General features: G+C 46.4%; 1 protein-coding gene across 2 annotated transcripts in view; it reads right to left on the reverse strand.

Moving 5' to 3' along the window:
- Positions 1-13681, reverse strand: part of DOT1L (DOT1 like histone lysine methyltransferase) — a 229520-nt gene extending 215839 nt beyond the window's left edge. For both annotated transcript variants that reach the window (XM_068233968.1, XM_068233967.1), the window contains exon 1: positions 13437-13681. In XM_068233968.1, the coding sequence (XP_068090069.1) occupies positions 13437-13517 (81 nt within the window). In that variant the 5' untranslated portion in view covers positions 13518-13681. The remainder of the gene's footprint in view (positions 1-13436) is intronic.
- Positions 13682-19433: the final 5752 nt, after the last annotated feature.

Consider the following 19433-nt stretch of genomic DNA (forward strand, 5'->3'; position numbering starts at 1 on the left):
ATGTATTTAACCACCTTAGCGGTATGGACGAGCTCAGCTCGTCCATTACCGCCAGAGGGTGCCGCTCAGGCCCTGCTGGGCCGATTTTGATGAAATAAAGTGCAGCACACGCAGCCGGAACTTTGCCAGCCGCGTGTGCTGCCTGATCGCCGCCGAGAAGCGGCGAAAGAGGGTCCCCCCAGCCGCCTGAGCCCTGCGCAGCCGGAACAAATAGTTCCGGCCAGCGCTAAGGGCTGGATCGGAGGCGGCTGACGTCAGGACGTCGGCTGACGTCCATGACGTCACTCCGCTCCTCGCCATGGCGACGAAGTAAGCAAAACACGGAAGGCCGCTCATTGCGGCTTTCCGTGTTACTTTTGGCCGCCGGAGGCGATCAGAAGAACGCCTCCGGAGCGCCCTCTAGTGGGCTTTCATGCAGCCAACTTTCAGTTGGCTGCATGAAATAGGTTTTTTTTTATTTAAAAAAAACCCTCCCGCAGCCGCCCTGGCGATCTTAATAGAACGCCAGGGTGGTTAAAGAGTTAAGCCTTTGTAATTCCCCCTCATTTGTGTCTAATCACTAGTTGTAATTTGATCCCCGCCCCGCTCCCGTGTCCCATGACTGCCTATGGCAGATAAGCAAATGAACCCATTTGAAAGCACTGGCTGTAAACAATATGTCTACTTCCATTAATTAGGAAGTAGAAACTGTGCAGATTTTAGGATTTGTATCAGCTGTAACAAAGGATTTTTTTTTGTTTAAAGATTATGCTGTTGCTTATCTTTTAGAACAGAGAGGAGTTTTGAGTTCAGGTACACTTTAAAGGATACCTGTATCCACCCAGCAAAATAAGTTACACTCACCTAAGAGGGAAGGCTCTGGATCCCTTAGCACCTTCCCACTGGTCTCCTCTAAAGGCTACGGAAGTACTCCGGTCTCGGAGTACTTCTGAAGACAATCGGCTCCATACTGCGCGAGCGCAGACTCGCGTGTGCAATACGGAGCTGCTCCTCTTCGGAAGTACTTAAAGACGCAACTGGTGAGAACTTCGAACAGGGACCTGGTGGTAAACTGAGGGGATGCAGAGAGGAACAGGAAGACTCCAAGCGATCCAGAGCTTCCCTCCTCTTAGGTAACTTTATTCCCTTGGGGTGGTTACAGGTATCCCTTAACCCCCTTGGCGGTAGGATTCTTTCCAGATTTTCGGGTCTAAAAGCGGTACAAATATTTTGCATGTTTTTAGACCCTAAATGCAGGAAAAAAAAAATCATGCTGCTAGGGAGATCTGCAGCAGCTCAGCACTCACTCACCTCCCTGGGATCCAGCGCTGCAGTTTTCCCTCTGTCCTCCGGGTGGCGCTGTAACCCTGTAGTGAGATTTCCGGCTGTCATGATGACAGATGGCGATCTCACCAGGGGGAAGCAGAGCCTCGGAGGAGAGGAATAAAAATTGCGGCAGAAGTCAGGATCCCCCGGGAGTTGAGTGAAAAATGCCCACTGCTGGCATTACTCTGCAGAGACTTCTGGCAGCCACCACGAGTTCAGTTTGGGGTTACTGCTCCTGGTATGTTTTTTTCCACCCAGAGCTGTACGCGTGATTACCGCTAAGGAGGTTAAAGTGACCCTGAACCCAAGTGAAAAATGCCATAATGAATGTAACCAGGGCTTCCTCCAGCTCACCCTACCATACCTAGGTCCATGAGGTCCCTCAGCGTCCTCTGGGCTCCCCTCCATTCTCCTGTTGGGTGTCAAATATGGTGGTGGCACCGTCATGCTCTGGGGGTGCTTCTCTTCAGAAGGGACAGGGAAGCTGGTCAGAGAGTTGATGGGAAGATGGATGGAGCCAAATACAGGGCAATCTTGGAAAAAAACCTCTTGGAGTGTGCAAAAGACTTGAGACTGGGACAGAGGTTCACCTTCCAGCAGGACAACGACCCTAAACATAAAGCCAGGGCAACAATGGAATGGTTTAAAACAAAACATATCCATGTGTTAGAATGGCCCAGTCAAAGTCCAGATCTAAATCCAATCGAGAATCGGTGGCAAGATCTGAAAACTGCTGTTCACAAACGCTGTCCATCTAATCTGACTGAGCTGGAGCGGTTTTGCAAAGAAGAATGGGCAAGGATTTCAGTCTCTAGATGTGCAAAGCTGGTAGAGACATACCCTAAAAGACTGGCAGCTGTAATTGCAGCAAAAGGTGGTTCTACAAAGTATTGGCTCACGCCACACCTCACTTTGCAGCTTGAAGAAAAAAAAAAGACCAATCAAATCCCAAAACACAAGGTGTGATTCTCCGGATCTATTTTCAAGCTGCCTACAAAGTTTACAGAATCCTGCAACAACTCAACTATTTGGATCTCATTGACTATCCCTCCTACAGGGATCTAGATTAAATCTCTCAGGAAACAGTTCAGGGCCAAGTGCTGTACAGACTTTTTAGTAACCCAAAGGTTACAAATGTGTTATGTTGCTATAGAAAGTGGGGAGGTGGGACAACACAAGACACATAATGGAACGGGAAGGTAAGAAGGAGACCAGTGACCTTGGCCTGTATTTGGATGAGATTGTCAGAGTTTCAGACCAGTCTAGATCTCAACGCATTGGGAACACTGCACACACCCTAGCAGAAGCAGCAGATGCTGCTACCCTAAAACCATCAGTGTGTCTAAGGAACCTTAGTTAGGCCTTAACATCCCCAGAAAATACAAGGGCTTTTTTCCCCTACTGTAAATCACTAACAAGCCCAAAGAAAGCAATTTGGTTGCTTATTTTTTCCAAAATTAAACCTGCGATTTTCTGGTTATGTGCATTTTGGTCTGCTTATTGTTTAAAACCATTTAAACTTATCTTTCTCTCCCCTACCACCCTGTACTCATGAGATCCTATTGAGGGCCCATTCCCATTTGTGATCTTGCAGTGATTGGACTTAGCGACTTATTTAGCAAATGACAAATGCATTGTGATAGCTCCAAAAATCCAACATGCACATTTATGCAAATCTGAGGAGCTGCAGTGGGAGTGATCCTACAGGGATACACTGTACACAGCACTTTTTTGGTCGCGGGCGACCAGCAGAACGCTGTAACACTGCAGAAAGGAACCGCAGCATGAACAGGTCAAGACTCCCGCAGTGCCACACTGAAGCTAGCAGCTGGTGGCCTGTAGGGGTGTGGCTACAGGGTGTGTGTTATGGATAGGCACAGGGATTTTTGGGCAGCAGCGGTATATTAGTAAGCTCACACCGGTTCAAACCCCCTCATGAACTGGTGGCGCTTGGCAATCCCATCACAGGACAATAAAGGAACTAGCACAGAAGCCCGCAGCTCACCGTGTCAAGATAAAATCCAGAAACGTATTGGTACATCCAAAAAGCTACCCTTCTGGCTTTTGGATGTACCAATAAAGATTCTGGATTTTATCTCAACACAATGGGCTCTATTCACAAAACCATGTGCGGTAACTCTTTTTTGGGTGAAAAATTACCTCCAGTGATAATTCACTAAAAATAGTGAAAAAAATGAGTATTCACTAAAAATGTACCAAGTGTGATAAATGTTTGATAAAAGTGCGGTAAAACAGGTGATAAAACAGGTGATAAAACTGTCAGTAATATGTACAAAAATAAAGCTTTTTTGACCACTGTAGGGCAGCCCATATACTTGCCACCCATTACACAAAGACGGCCCAGGAAAGCCTGTCACATTTAAAGTGGGACCTCAAATCTTGCACAGGACAGAAGGAAAACATATAGAAATGCACCCTGTATGTATATAATTTGGCCTGTCTAATTCCCCCTCATCTGTGACTAATCACAACTGTAATTCTAGCTCTCAGCTGTGCCAGCTGGCTGCCTCAGCAGAGCAGCTAATGTGTAAACACAGGATGTTAACCCTATGTCTGCTTCCATGAAAGCAAGAAGTACGTACACTGGAAATTGTTTGCTGGATTTGTATCAGCTGTAACAAAGAAATGTTTTTCTTTACAGGTAATTATGCTGTTGCTTATCTTTTAGAACAGAGAATAATTTCCTCCTCGGCATCTATTAAATCATCTAAAAGACTGTACGAGGTCTGAAAGTGCGCCTTGAGATTAGACACACTCGTCTTTTCTGCCTTCTATGTAAAACTGACAAACTCGAGCAAAAAAAAAAAAAAAAAAAGCTCAAAAGGCTCCATCCTGAAGGCCAAAAGCAGAGAAGTGATAATTATCACCTACCATTTGTAGGTGATAAAAACATCCTTAATTAACACCAACTTTTCAATTGAGAATCTCAAATTAGAGATAAATTTGAGGTAATTACCACACTTTTACCTCACTTTTACCGCATGAGGTAAAAAAAAATTGTGAATTTGAAAATGGAGATATTTTGGTCGGTGTTTATCACTACCTAATTTAACTCATGCGGTAACTCATTGAGAATAGAGCCCAATGTGCTGCGTGCTTCTGTGCTTGTTATGGGATATAGGAAGAGGCGTAGCAGACTGCCAGTCAACTGCACTCATTTATTTCCACGTAGCTTAAAGAGGGATTGTCAGCTACAAAATCAAATTCCATTTGCCCACTGCTCTATGTTCATTATGCAGCCTGGAACCTTACCCTACATTGCAAGTGCTCCAGTCTAATCAAATATTTCTGCTGTAATAAATCTCATCTGTCAGCCTGGCTCTATTTGGTACATTGCCAACGAGAAGGAAGCTTGTCTTCACCCCTCCCACATTCCTGATCCTCACTGATTGGCTGAGGGCAGTTCAGTGTGACATGAGGCTGAAATTTGATCTTTCTGTTATGTAAGTAGAACAAGTAGTTATCTACTTTTGTGTGTTTGTTTTTCCTGGCATAGTACGGCTGACCCTACGCTTTTAAAAGGAGTTAACATATTGTATAAATTACAATAAATTATATAACTAGGCAAATTCTTAAAGCGGAAGAGTAAATTGCTTACCTGGGGGCTTCTGCCAGCCCCATGCATCCTTGTCCTGCACTGGTCCTTCACAATCCTCCGTTCTCCCACCACCAGCTACTTTTGTTACAGTCAACTTGTAAGTCGATGGTGTCACGGACGATTGCGGGGACGCAGGCGCGTCCTGGAATCGCCCGTGAAGAAAAGAACGATCGCACTCGATTCCTGCGTCGATTGCGCTTCAAATCGGTACAATCTGGATTTATTGTGTAGGAGGTCTGCAGTCCTTTTCTTAGCAAAGAGAGCACCATTCCAAATGCTGGTTGGCCCTTTTGATATGCTAATGAGCCTGGGCCCAGAGAGTCCCTGGCTTCAAGCTGTGCTGATGGCCCATCCATCAGGTATAAGGTGACAAGCAGCTGGCAGGAAGACTGGCCCTGTGACTGCTGATCAAGCCAGAGGTGTAAACTCAGTTGTCTAAGCAGATTTCACATTCAGATGTTAATTGAAGGAGCCAACAGGGCCTTTCATAGCCAAGAAGCAGACACAGCTGGACTCCAGTCAGGCTGACTCCGGCCTTAGCAGGAAGAAATGAATGTTCAATATAATCTTTTGCCCATTTACAGAATACAATAAATAGGGTGGTTATGAGAGCGGTATCATTGGATCCGTAGGGTCATGCTGGATCTCTTGATACCAGTCGAGAGGGGCCCGGGGCCCCTACCACCCAGGTATGAATCTACTCAGGACCCTGATCTGATGCACTAGCCATGTCAGGTATCATATTAATCTGTATTTTCCTCCAAGTATGAAGCTGTTACCCCCCTAAATGTAACGTGTATGGTTCAGGAGTTACAGCAATTCATAAGTTTAGCTCTAAAATCTCTCAGAGGGAATGAACTGTCATTTGCTGGTAGCTCAGAGGGGGCTGGCATTGCCACACCCCCAAACCAGCTTCATCAAAAGCACAGAGCCAGCAGGCGGGCTGTGTCCTCCACACTGAACCATCTTGCACTCATCAGATGCCAGCTTGAGGATATGCTGGTATCCACCTGGTCTGAACTCTGGACTTTGAAACCAAGGACTTTATGATTCTTCCCACAATAAGGACATCTTTCCAGGAACTAAGTAATTTTCTCCCTTCTTTTATTTTTCATACTGGCTATTGCTGTTTTCATAATTGTTGATTTTCATAATTGTCTGTATATATTAATTATTTATATTGCGTGAATAAACGACTTTCTCCAAGTCATTCACTTTCCGCTACCCTGCTTATCAGCACACACAGAAATGATCCCGGGTCTCTGAAGATACGCTACTGTTTGTTTGTTGTTGGCTAGACAGGATATCGTGTGTTTAACCGTTTTATTCGCAGGATTAGTCAGTCAGTTAGTGGGCCCCACGGTCCCATAGTAACCGCGGTGGTGGCAGTTTACTCTGAACCAGTGGGTGACGTTGTAATCACCCGTGTCTCACAGGCTCCCTTCTGAGTTGTCTGCGGCTAATTCTTAACGGTTCCTGCGCATTGACTGCGACCAGAGTTCGCACGATCTGTGCGCTGGCACCGTTTAGAAGGCTAAGTGCGGTCAGCCACTGAGGGCTCCTGTGACAGTGGTGGCAGCGGTGGGATCTGTGTTGTGCTGAAAGTATCTACGATAGCGCTAGCGCTATCGAGAAACGAACTAATTCGTTGGTGTAGCTGGAAGGCAATATATTTTTTATATATACAGAGAGACTGTGTAGCCAGTACCCATTCCCCAAAGTTTTATTTTATTTGGCATGGAAATGTCCGGGAACTACCAGAACATGTGCCTAGCAGACCTGGAAAATCTTTGCGAAGAGAGGGGCATTGGCATCCTCCGCAAGACAAAACGGGACCTGATAGCCGACTTGTCCAGATGGGATACCCAGCAACTGCGGGAGCCGGGAGTGTCCGCTGAGGTGGATACCAGCCCATCTGACAATCGAGGGGAACCAGAGACAGACTCCGGACCGTACAGAGGTTGTGCATCCTGAGGGCCCTGCATCAACAGTTACGCCGGAGAATGTCAGTGTGGACCCCAATCCCAGAGTTTCTGACAGTACTCGCCCGGAACTGGCCAGTACTGGACTGTCCATGGGTGCTGACCCGGTAATGCAGCAGGCATTACAAAAGCTCATGGAGACTGACCTGGACAAGTACCTGCAGTACATGCGTGAGGAGCGCCAATCTGCAGAACGCAAGGCGGCTGAGGAACGCCAATCTGCAGAACGCAAAGCTGCTGCTGCTGAACGCCACGCGGAGAGGGATGCCGCAGAGGCGCGGGAGAGACGACAGCATGAGCTCAACATGGCAAAGGTGCAACAGGCCAGCCGGAGTTCACCGCCCAGCCTCCCTGCTGAAGGAGCTGCACCACCCGTAAGTGCAAAGTTTAAATTTGCTAATATTGAAAAAGACACAGACATTGACTTGTTTTTGCGGTCTTTTGAAAAAGCATGCCGTCAGTATCGTCTGTCCCAAGACCAGTGGGCCAGACATCTGACACCTTTGCTGCGCTACAAAGCGCTTGATGCCTTCGCAGAATTGCCTGCGGAGAAGGATAATGATTATGCTGCTATAAAAGACGCTATCATTACTAAGTACCAGCTGACGCCAGAAGCCTATCGGAAAAAGTTCAGGGCCTGGCAGAAAAAGCCTTCTGATTCGTACCGAGATGTGGTCAGCAGCTTGCTCACCACACTCCGCCAGTGGACACTAGGCCTCACCAAAGGGTCTTATGGCGTCCTGGAGGACTTGATAGTCCTCGAACAATTTCTGAACATTTGCCCTGCTGATGTACGACAGTTTGTGTTAGAACGCAGGCCGGCTTCAGCCACTGTCGCTGCAGACCTTGCTGAGACTTTTGCAACTACCCGGGTGGCTGATACCCGCAGAACTGTCCCATCCAGCTGGAGAGGAGGTCAGCCCCATACCTCGGCAGACCCTCCTGCCCCTGTGAGCCGTCCGCCACAGAGGCCACCCAGCGCAGCTGCTGCACCCAGGCCTGCAGCGCCTGGAGAGGTCACCTGTCACTACTGCCGCCAGCCCGGACACATGAAATTCGACTGTCCGGAGCGGAGACAGACACCACCAGCACCTGGATCATCTGCATCACCTGCACCTCACCCACAGCAGAGGCAACCCGCCAGCGAACCACAGCCTGGATCATCGGATTTTGTCCTGTTTGCACGCGGACAGGAAATCCGCGACCGAACCGACCAGCAGCAACTTGTTAGAGTGAACGGCAAAGTTGTCACCGGATTTCGAGACACCGGAGCAGACATCACGTTAGTTCACTCACATCTTGTGCCAAAGGAGAGCATCAGCTCCAGCCGATCCCTTGCCCTTACTGGAGTAGAGGGCACCCTTTTCCACATAGCCCACGCCAGAGTGAAGCTGGATTGGGGAGTGGGAGGGGTCCACGAAAGGGTTGTTGGGGTTATGAAGGATCTCCCAGTCCCTGTGTTGCTAGGGACTGATTTGGGCAAGCTTGTGTCCTACTATGAACCTGCCACGACCGCCTTGTCGCTCACGGAAGGAGACGGACTCTCCACCCACCACCAGGTACTTTATACACTTGGGGGAGCACCAGGGGGAGGTGGGTTGAATGTGCCCAGTTCAAGGGTACCAGGTTCAATAGTGCCTGCTTCAAAGGCACCTGAGTTTGAGGTACAGACTGTCTGTTGTGATGATGCTGTAACTGTACCTGAGTCTCCTGTACAACCTGTCTGTAATGAAAAAATGTCTATACCTGTCAATGTCATTACTGCATGCAATGATGATCCGAGTAATGTCCGTCTGTGCCATTCTGACAGTGTACCTGTGCTAGCAATACCGCGCAGCTGCACTGCTCAGAACCCGAGCTCAGAACAGGTGGAGGGGGTTCCGGCCTCCTCCCCCTCCTCTGACCGCAGGGATGAGACCTTTCAGCCGCTGGCCTCGTGTGACATGAGCCAGTTGGCTGAAACTGACAGCGCTGTATTCTCAGCCGCACTACAAAGTGACCCAAGCCTGGAGGTGCTCAGGAAGCAAGCCGCTGAGCCCCTCGCAGACGGGGCCGCTTTCAAGGTGTACTGGGAAGGTGGGAGACTGTACAGTGAGTCTGTACAGCCCCCTACAGGTAGATCCCACGCGAATACCAAATGGCTTGTGGTCCCGAGTGCGTTCAGGGGACATGTGCTGAAATCCGCACATGGTAATCCTCTGACCGGGCACTCGGGTGTCCGCAAGACACTCGCCGGTATTCGGAAACAGTTTTATTGGCCCCGGATGAACAGGGATGTAGCCAACTACTGCGGGGCATGTGCCGTCTGTCAGGAGCTGGGAAGGTCCAGGGATTCCCGCGGGGTTCCCTTAGGTCCACAGCCACTCAGCAGGGGAACCCTGCGTGGGCTGGCTGTTGACCTAACCAACCCACTGCCCGTTGTCCGCAGTCCCGGCAGACACCACGTCCGACTGCAGTGGCGCAAACGCCCTGTCCAGAACGGTCCATGTTGGGTCAACCCTGAGGGTAGCAGACCGCGACCGGTCCAGGGGAACCGAGCCACAGGCTCCAATAGGTTTTCCCGCCGTACCGGCAACTCGAGGCCCGTCAGCCAGGTTAGCGGCGCCGCCACACATCTTGCGGATGAGTGGCTAAGCCACGGACAAGGGGGGGGGCTGTCACGGACAATTGCGGGGACGCAGGCGCGTCCTGGAATCGCCCGTGAAGAAAAGAACGATCGCACTCGATTCCTGCGTCGATTGCGCTTCAAATCGGTACAATCTGGATTTATTGTGTAGGAGGTCTGCAGTCCTTTTCTTAGCAAAGAGAGCACCATTCCAAATGCTGGTTGGCCCTTTTGATATGCTAATGAGCCTGGGCCCAGAGAGTCCCTGGCTTCAAGCTGTGCTGATGGCCCATCCATCAGGTATAAGGTGACAAGCAGCTGGCAGGAAGACTGGCCCTGTGACTGCTGATCAAGCCAGAGGTGTAAACTCAGTTGTCTAAGCAGATTTCACATTCAGATGTTAATTGAAGGAGCCAACAGGGCCTTTCATAGCCAAGAAGCAGACACAGCTGGACTCCAGTCAGGCTGACTCCGGCCTTAGCAGGAAGAAATGAATGTTCAATATAATCTTTTGCCCATTTACAGAATACAATAAATAGGGTGGTTATGAGAGCGGTATCATTGGATCCGTAGGGTCATGCTGGATCTCTTGATACCAGTCGAGAGGGGCCCGGGGCCCCTACCACCCAGGTATGAATCTACTCAGGACCCTGATCTGATGCACTAGCCATGTCAGGTATCATATTAATCTGTATTTTCCTCCAAGTATGAAGCTGTTACCCCCCTAAATGTAACGTGTATGGTTCAGGAGTTACAGCAATTCATAAGTTTAGCTCTAAAATCTCTCAGAGGGAATGAACTGTCATTTGCTGGTAGCTCAGAGGGGGCTGGCATTGCCACACCCCCAAACCAGCTTCATCAAAAGCACAGAGCCAGCAGGCGGGCTGTGTCCTCCACACTGAACCATCTTGCACTCATCAGATGCCAGCTTGAGGATATGCTGGTATCCACCTGGTCTGAACTCTGGACTTTGAAACCAAGGACTTTATGATTCTTCCCACAATAAGGACATCTTTCCAGGAACTAAGTAATTTTCTCCCTTCTTTTATTTTTCATACTGGCTATTGCTGTTTTCATAATTGTTGATTTTCATAATTGTCTGTATATATTAATTATTTATATTGCGTGAATAAACGACTTTCTCCAAGTCATTCACTTTCCGCTACCCTGCTTATCAGCACACACAGAAATGATCCCGGGTCTCTGAAGATACGCTACTGTTTGTTTGTTGTTGGCTAGACAGGATATCGTGTGTTTAACCGTTTTATTCGCAGGATTAGTCAGTCAGTTAGTGGGCCCCACGGTCCCATAGTAACCGCGGTGGTGGCAGTTTACTCTGAACCAGTGGGTGACGTTGTAATCACCCGTGTCTCACAGGCTCCCTTCTGAGTTGTCTGCGGCTAATTCTTAACGGTTCCTGCGCATTGACTGCGACCAGAGTTCGCACGATCTGTGCGCTGGCACCGTTTAGAAGGCTAAGTGCGGTCAGCCACTGAGGGCTCCTGTGACAGATGGCAACTGCGCCTTTTACCACGTTCCAGCCGGCAGAAGCGCCCTGTGCTATTAGCGCAGGATGCCAATGCGGGCTGAAACGCGGAAAAAGACACGTGGCTCGGGGCGTGCAGACGCAGTTGCTGTCAACTTACAAGTTTACAGTAATGAAAGTACCTGGCGGCGGGAGAACAGAGGATCGTGGAGGACCTGAGCAGAACAGTAAAGCTGCACGGGGCTGATAGAAGCCCCAGGTAAGTGAAAAACTTTGTTTAATAGCAGTTTACAGTTCCGCTTTAAGGGCCAATTCACAGTGCATCAGTTGCATTGCAGAATTCTGCATGTCAACTCACTGGTCATACAATTATTTTGTCCCGTTCACATCTCTGCCATGTAACAGATCATGTTATTCTAACTTACTGCATGCAGGCTTTGCTTCAACGTCTATGTCCAGTTTCCACTGGAGTTTACACACACACTTTAATGCAGGGGTTATACCAGGCACTAGAGAATCCAGCCTAACATCCAGGAATTCTTCTCTTAAAAAAGTAATTAAAAGGACAACTGTAAGGAGAGTGATATTGAGGCTGCCATATTTATTTCCTTTTAAAGTGAATCCAAGATAAACTTTTACTCATTGCATAATTGTGTTCCTTTCATATAGTTTATAGGGCATTCCTCAAGCCAAATACTTTTTTTTGTTTTAATACTCTAATTCTTTATACACTACACAAGCCTCGCCCACAGCTTTTCAGAGAGCATTGGCATTGTAGCAAGGGCTTATGGGAGATCAGTCTGGGCAGGAGGAGGAGGTTACTAGCCAGAGATTTCAGAGGCGAGGAGGAGAGCAGAGTGAATTTCTCACAGGCAGAGAGCTGGAGATGCTATCAGCTTTGCCTGTGTGTAATGTTTACAAACAACATGGCTGCTGTCGTATCACAGGAAGAAATTATCATTGTTAAAGCTGTTTGCAGCTAGATTTTCTGTGTAAACTATCTAAACTTTAGATAAGATATATGGACAAGTTATAGTTAGTTTTTCATCTCGGATCCACTTTAAGCAATACCAGTTGCCTGGCTATCCTACTGATCCGCTGCCTCTGATACTTTTAGACATATACACTGGACAAGCATGCAGCATATCAGGTGTTTCTGACATTGTCAGATCTGACAAGGTTAACTGCATGCTTGTTTCTGGTGTGATTCAAACACTACTGCAGCCAAATAGCAGGGTTGCCAGGCAACTGGTATTGTTTAATAGGAAATAAATATCTAGTGTTTTTCAGAGCGGTTTGAGCTTTTACTATACTTTACATTGAGGCAGAAACGCATCTGCAAACCGCAAAAATGCTGCAGGAGCCACGTTAGTGTGAACCAGCCCATTGAGATACATTAGCCAAGCGGTTTCACAGGAGGCAGCGGTTTTGAAAACGCTACCAAAAACGCTTGGTGTGCACTAGCCCACAGTGTGGTTTGTAAAAAAATGTTTTACCCCCAGCCAATAGTATACCATAACCTTATTAACCATTTGAAAACCAGAGGCAGGAATGCATAAAAATAGATTCTCACCAGTGGGTAAAAAATTACCCTGGAATAGCTAGTGAAGTTCATAAACCCAAACATGTTTACATGCTTTCACTAAATAAAACCATCAGGTGCTGAAAAAAAGTGGCCAATCTTGGATATGCTTCTATGAAATACATCATAGCCTTGCCAAGCAATTTTGACAGCACTGCCAAACAGCTGAGCAGGTGCACATGGAGTACTGTAGTCCAAAGAAAAAAGTGCAAAACAAAATGTAACCCTTCTAACATGCAGGCAAAGTATACAGCATGTCAGGACAGGGTGTATACGTACATTTTCAAGTAACCTAAAACACACTACACGCACAGGGCTGGGCGCACGCATGCTACACCAGCATAAACGTAAGCGTATTAACCACTTGCGCACCATGGGAAAATGTGGCAGGGAGATTTGTTTAGCTTGCGAGCTACATTCGCCTTCTTCTACCTCCATAACAGAGGGGGCTGCTGTGCTGAGCATAATCACAGGAGCACAACCGCCAGCATGGCCCACACACCACATTCACCAGCAACTGTGACTGTACGACGATCTACAAATACCAATTATCACATTTTCAGTCAAAAATGTAAATAGAGTGTGGATACTACAGAAAGCCATAGGGCAAAACGTAATTCCATGTCAGGGCAGGCTATGCAAATATACACCCAACTAACAAAAAACAGCTCCACAGGAGTCTGCGGGGAAACCGCTCACACCATCTGAAAAAATAACTACCAGAGCATTCATAATTCATAAACTGATGCAACACACACGCCTGATATATAAGTGGCCCATCCACAAGGCAAACAAAGCTGTCCCTCTTCTCCCCACCCTCCTGCGGCCTTCCCCATTGCCGTAATCCCCGCACTCACGTAGACAGGCAGCGGCCAGGGATAGATGGCAGGCTCGGCTCCCACCGGCGACTTGAGCCTGAGTTCCAGCTTTTCGCCCATGTCCTGAGAGCATACTAATCTCCACACGGCAGCCCAGCGGAGAAACACTGATAGATGACACAATGATTGTGGGCCGCCCTCACCCCGCCGGTCCCGGGCTATCACTTCTCTAATTCACACTCGGCAGCTTCACAGCGCCATCTTGGACCCGGCGCCAAGCAACAATGAGCTGAAGGCCGGGTCAAACCACTCTGCACGAAGAGGGGAGCTGAGGAGGGGCGTAGGAGATACACGCCTTCTGGGAAATAAAATAAATAATTTAGGTGTCCTCATTTGGCCTCATAGCCTTAAAAGTAAGGTTGACGAGTAAAGGCCGAGGGATAAGCAATATAGTTTTGGAATCATATAAACAACCACTGATCTCTTCTGGAGAGCTGAGAATGGGTGCGTCCATAATGGGTAAAGGCAAAGGACGATGTAGCGCCCGCTTTGCTATAGAACGCAGCGTAACCGCTGGCAGTCTTGGACTTACACCAAGTTCGAAAGAAGGGTGTGGGTTATTTCATGCATTCGTTGTTATCAAACGGCAACCTTGGAAATCATATACTGCTGCTAAGTTCTAAAGCAGTATTATGCACAGCAGCACTTTGGTCGGTCAATGGAGGGCATAAAGAGAGGTCAGAAAGGAAGGGGTATACTAGACATTCATAATACCAAGGAACGTGCAGACTTTCCACGCGCTCCGGGAGCGTGTGCAGACTACAGAACAAATACAGTATGTGTAACTATTGAGTGAATAAATTACATTCGCACAGTTGAATCTACTATATCACTTCAGAAACAATTATAGCAAAATTATGACTCAATAACTTTAAAAAAATGTATATATCTCCACTCAATTCCTGTAAGCAAAGGTGGGTAGAGCTATGGTATGCAGTGCAGTGGTTGAAACGTGGGGACTATAGCCTCATAGACCTGGGCTTCAATTCACTCAGGCCAGGGTCAAACTTAGCAGAAGAGTTTTCCCTATAGCATCTATTGGAAAACTGACGTGATTCTGCTAAGTGTGACCCTGGCCTAAAGGGGCCCATACTCTGGTCTATTTCAGCCTTCGATCGATCGATCGATTTGTTGTGGATTTTGATTGATTTGATCTACCTGACAGGATGAAAAATCTAGGCCGATCTGCTGGCAGATGGCCCATAGAGTTGCATTGGATCTAATGGTCAAATAATGCATTTACATCGATTTTCAATAAATTTAATTCTGAAATCTATTGGAAATCTGTGCCTAAGCTACCCATACACTAAATCGATTTCCCGTCGATAGACAGCAGATTCGATCACTGTGATTGAATGTGCTGTGAAATCGATAATGCAAGTGTTGACTGATCGATTTCCATGCGAAATCGATCGATTCAGTCGACCTGTCCCCGTGTAAAATTTTGCTAGATCACGGACGGGAGCGCGCCGTTAGTGGCAATCGACTCGGCGACGACCGACGCAGCATAGCGGCAGCAATACATTACCTGTGCGCCGGCGTGAGTCCCTGGTCCATGCTTACACTTTCTCCGGCTGGCCTGTCTTCTCTTCACTTTCTGTCTCTTTCTGTGACAAACCAAAGTTCAAACACTAGAGCGCCCTCTACTGTTTGTACTGCCGCTCGTCACAGGATGGGACAGGAAGTGAAGAGGAGATGAAGGAGGACACTGGAAGAAGGAACAGCGGGGACTCGCGCTGGTGGACAGGTAATCTATTGCTGCTGGCCGGGGGAGCAGGGCCACGAGGCGGGGGAGCAGGGCCGCGAGGCAGGCGGCAGCTCCACAGGTTGTGAATCGATTTCAAGCTGAAATCGATTCAAAATCTGTGTGCAGTAATGGGCAGCCAATAGATTCCTCTGTGAATTCGATCAGAGAGGGATCTATCTGTTGGTGGATCTGGTGGCAATCGACCAGTGTATGGCTACCCGTCGTGTGTGACACACATCAGATGGATTCCTGTCAGGTTCAACTTGACATGAATGTATAATCGGGTACTGCCCTTCATACCGTGAAGGGTCAAAAAAATGTCCTGTTGATGGGTGGTCCACCTCACCCGCTTCAACATATATTTCTTTAGAAAAAGGACTTGTGCAAAAATACTATAATGCAATTATTATTATTGTTATTATTTAGTATTTATATAGCGCCGACATATTACGCAGCGCTGTACAGTGTATATATATATATCTTGTCACTAACTGTCCCTCAAAGGAGCTCACAATCTAATCCCTACCATTGCCATATATCTATATTATGTAGTGTAAGTACTGTAGTCTAGGGCCAATTTTAGGGGGAGCCAATTAACTTATCCGTATGTTTTTGGAATGTGGGAGGAAACCGGAGTGCCCGGAGGAAACCCATGCAGACACAGAGAGAACATACAAACTCTTTGCAGATAGTGCCCTGGCTGGGATTCGAACCAGGGACCCAGCGCTGCAAGGCGAGAGAGCTAGCCACTACGCCACCGTGCTGCAATCTTGCAGTACAAACATTTGAAAAACTTTATTGGCACATATACAAAATTCTTGTTAAAAACTTTTCTTATATAAATCCGCAAAGTCAGTCTTCGCATAGAATATTAGTACATACGAGAAACGATTCATAAAAATCGACAAATACTGTGGTCTGGCTTGGCTTGGTGAATGATTGTAAGTTTACAGGTGTACGTTTATAGGCAACGACACATGTTCGTTTCAGCGTAGATCATGCAGCTATTCAAGGACTCCCTGAATAGATGGATGATCTACTCTGAATGCCAATGGGATAGTCATTTGTGTGCTTCTGGTTGGTACCGATGCCCCCCTCTTTTTCCCTTTTTTTCTTGTATATCTAACTCTTGTCGCTGGTTGGGCCATACAGAACTGTGTATTACGGCCTGATAAAGGGCATATAAAAAAGTCGGAAACGAACATGTGTTATTGCCTTTAAACATACACATGTAAACTTACAATCATTCACCAAGCTAAGCCAGACCACAGTATTCTATCTGATAGTCAAATCTGCTGTAAATCTATAAGTGTATGGCCACCTGAAAAGAATCATTACGCAAATAAAAAAAAAAGAAGCTTTACTCACCTGGGGCTTTCTTCAGCCCCTTGCTGCCGACTGCCCCACGCCGACCGCTCCGCTCTCTGCTGCTGTCCCGGTCTCCACGCATGGTGCAGAGGCCGACCCCAAGGTCGTCCTTACTGCACCTGTGCGAACTGCCACTTTCAATCAAGACCACGTTGTACAGGGCTTACCCCGCACAGAACTACATGTTCTGTAAAACAATTAAGGGTCTAAAATACCACAGTGTTTTAATACTGCAGTGAAGGTGGTTAGGCTTCCAGTGAACATTGTGTTCGCTATAACAGCAGGGAAGAAAGGGAAAGTTGCTCCACATGGTATCCATGTGTTGGTGAGCACACAGTGAAGCATACAGTCAATGAAAAGTATGCTTCACTGTTTGTGAGTGTGTTGGGATGCCGCACTGTGAACGTCACATAGGTGGTGCATTGCGCATTACATTTCAGCCTTTACACCGCAACGCACCACTGTGTGCAATCAAGACTTTTTGTCTGAACTTGTCACTAAAATTTTCACACATGTACAATAGTAATAGTTTGATAATTTACCAAAAACTGCATTACAGTTCACTGATAGTTTTACCTTATGCAGTATTTTATTCGGTACTTTAAAGCAAACATGGGAGAATTGCAATGGCCCAAAATTGATACTTAACTCAGAAAGCGGAAGCTTCTGGATCCTGCGCAGTAGCACGGACCCGCTCAGGTTCTGGAGGAAAAGGTCGAGCCAGATCGGGCCCGTTTTATTGCACAAGCGGCTCCCGCATGCTCAGTAGCATGGACCCTATCAGGCTTGGCTTTTACTGCAGAAAGCCAAGGGGGTTCACACGCTTGTGCAAGCTGTGGACGAGCACTGGAACAGGCCGGTGTAGGAGGACGGCGAAAGCCTTTTTAGGAACCACCCGAGGTGAGTACCTCGAAGGGGCATTTCTTCCCCTACAGGTACACTTTAAGGAATCATGGGGTATTTTATTTGGTATTTGATGGATTATTGCAGTGCATGGAAAATGGATAAAAGATGTGATACAGATAGTATTATTTTTATTATATTGACAAGTAAAGTGCCAGTCCAGGGTGCATAAAATTAACATAAAATTACCAGCTCAAAACCATTACTACCTGTATTGTGTTGCGTATCTTATTGCATATTACCTGTATTGTGCTCAGTCACCCCTGTTATCATTGTCTGTAATCCTCTGTATTGTACAGTGCTGCGTAATATGTTGGCGCTATATAAATATAATAAATAATAATAATATACCTCCAGTATAAAAGACAGATTTGACATGATAGGCTTTGTCTTAAGGTGGCCACTAACGGTCCAATTTCTAGCAAAAAATCGTTAGAGCGATCAGAAATTCTGATCGGATTGGTTGTAAATAATCTCTTTTGATGGGCACAACTGATTACGAACGATTATAAAATTAGTCGTCCAATTGAATTTTCGTCAAACCAAAATTTGGATTTTCTTGTTGGTTGTGATAGATAGGAAGCAAAGATTGGTTCGTTAATGGTGTAGCGCAGAATTTTTCTTCCGAGCAATCAAATTATTTTTCTCTAGAAATTGAATTGTTAGTGGCCACCATTACTGCCACTAACCATTCAATTTCTAGCGAAAAGTCATTGAAACAATCAGAAATTCTGACCGGAAAAAAACAAACAATTTTCTGGCAGATATACCTGCCAGTTTGATTTTTTCCAACATGTCCGATTTGAATTTCGATCGATTTCCCGATCGATTTCTATAAATGTGAATGGAAATCAATCAGAAAATCTAACGAAATTCAGATCGGACATGTTGGAAAAAATCGATCTGGCAGGTAAATCTGCCAGAAAATGGTATCGTGTGTACCTAGCATTACAGTAATTGCCGAGGATGGGGGGCTGTAGAGGTGACCTGTGTAATTTATTATGCTGGGAATACACCATACGTTTTTTCAGCAGATAGATGGTTCGATAGATAATTTCCAACATGTCCGATCTTGTTTTTGATTGTTTTTTCTGATCATATTCTTATAAAAGTGAATGGAAATTGATAAGAAAATCGATCGGAAATAAGATCGCACAGTAAATCGACTGAAAAATCTCATTGTGTATTCCCAGCATTACAGGCAGCTCCTGCAGCATTAAGGGCTTGTTCACATTAGGGGCGATTTCGGGTTTTTTCTTTTTAATGCTGGCAATTTTAGAAATCGCCTTAAAAGCGCTTGTGTAATGTTCTCTTATGTTAGTATTCTCACATAAGCGATGAGCTTTGTATCCAATCGCAAACACAGCTCCTGCACCATTTTCAGAGCATTTGCAATTCAATAGAAAGGATAGGGAAATCACTAAGCGCTTGAAAAAGCGCTTTGAAAAGCGATTGCCTGAGCGCTTTTAATGAAAAAATACATTGTATTTATTAATTTCTGGGGCAAAGAGTTCACTTCCTGACTGACATCAGAAGGGGGAAAAATATGCTACACAAAAGCGCTTAGAAAAGCGCCTTTCTTTCACTTCGTTTTATTGTAAAGATTCCAAGTATTACAGGCATAATATGAGCATTACACAGAATCTAATCTAAATACAGTAATTGAGGCTTCATATATTTATACACATAGTGAAATTGTATGTCGTACAAAAGGGATTCGGTAGGTCTGTCATACATAGAACATTAACTTAAACAAGCTGTCATAACTGGAATGTGCGATAATACTAGAAGCTGGTAATAGTAACATTGGGAGGTCAAGAAGTACTAGGTCCTGGAGTAGGGTTTGCATCCATAGAGATAGGGGTCCAAGGTTCCCATTCAATATGGTATTTCAGGGTAGAGTGGTGCAAAGTATGGAATAGGTAATCCATAAGGCGTATTTCCTCTATTCTATTAGT

The sequence above is a fragment of the Hyperolius riggenbachi genome, chromosome 1 (assembly GCF_040937935.1).
Source record: "Hyperolius riggenbachi isolate aHypRig1 chromosome 1, aHypRig1.pri, whole genome shotgun sequence".
Classification (NCBI taxonomy): domain Eukaryota; kingdom Metazoa; phylum Chordata; class Amphibia; order Anura; family Hyperoliidae; genus Hyperolius; species Hyperolius riggenbachi.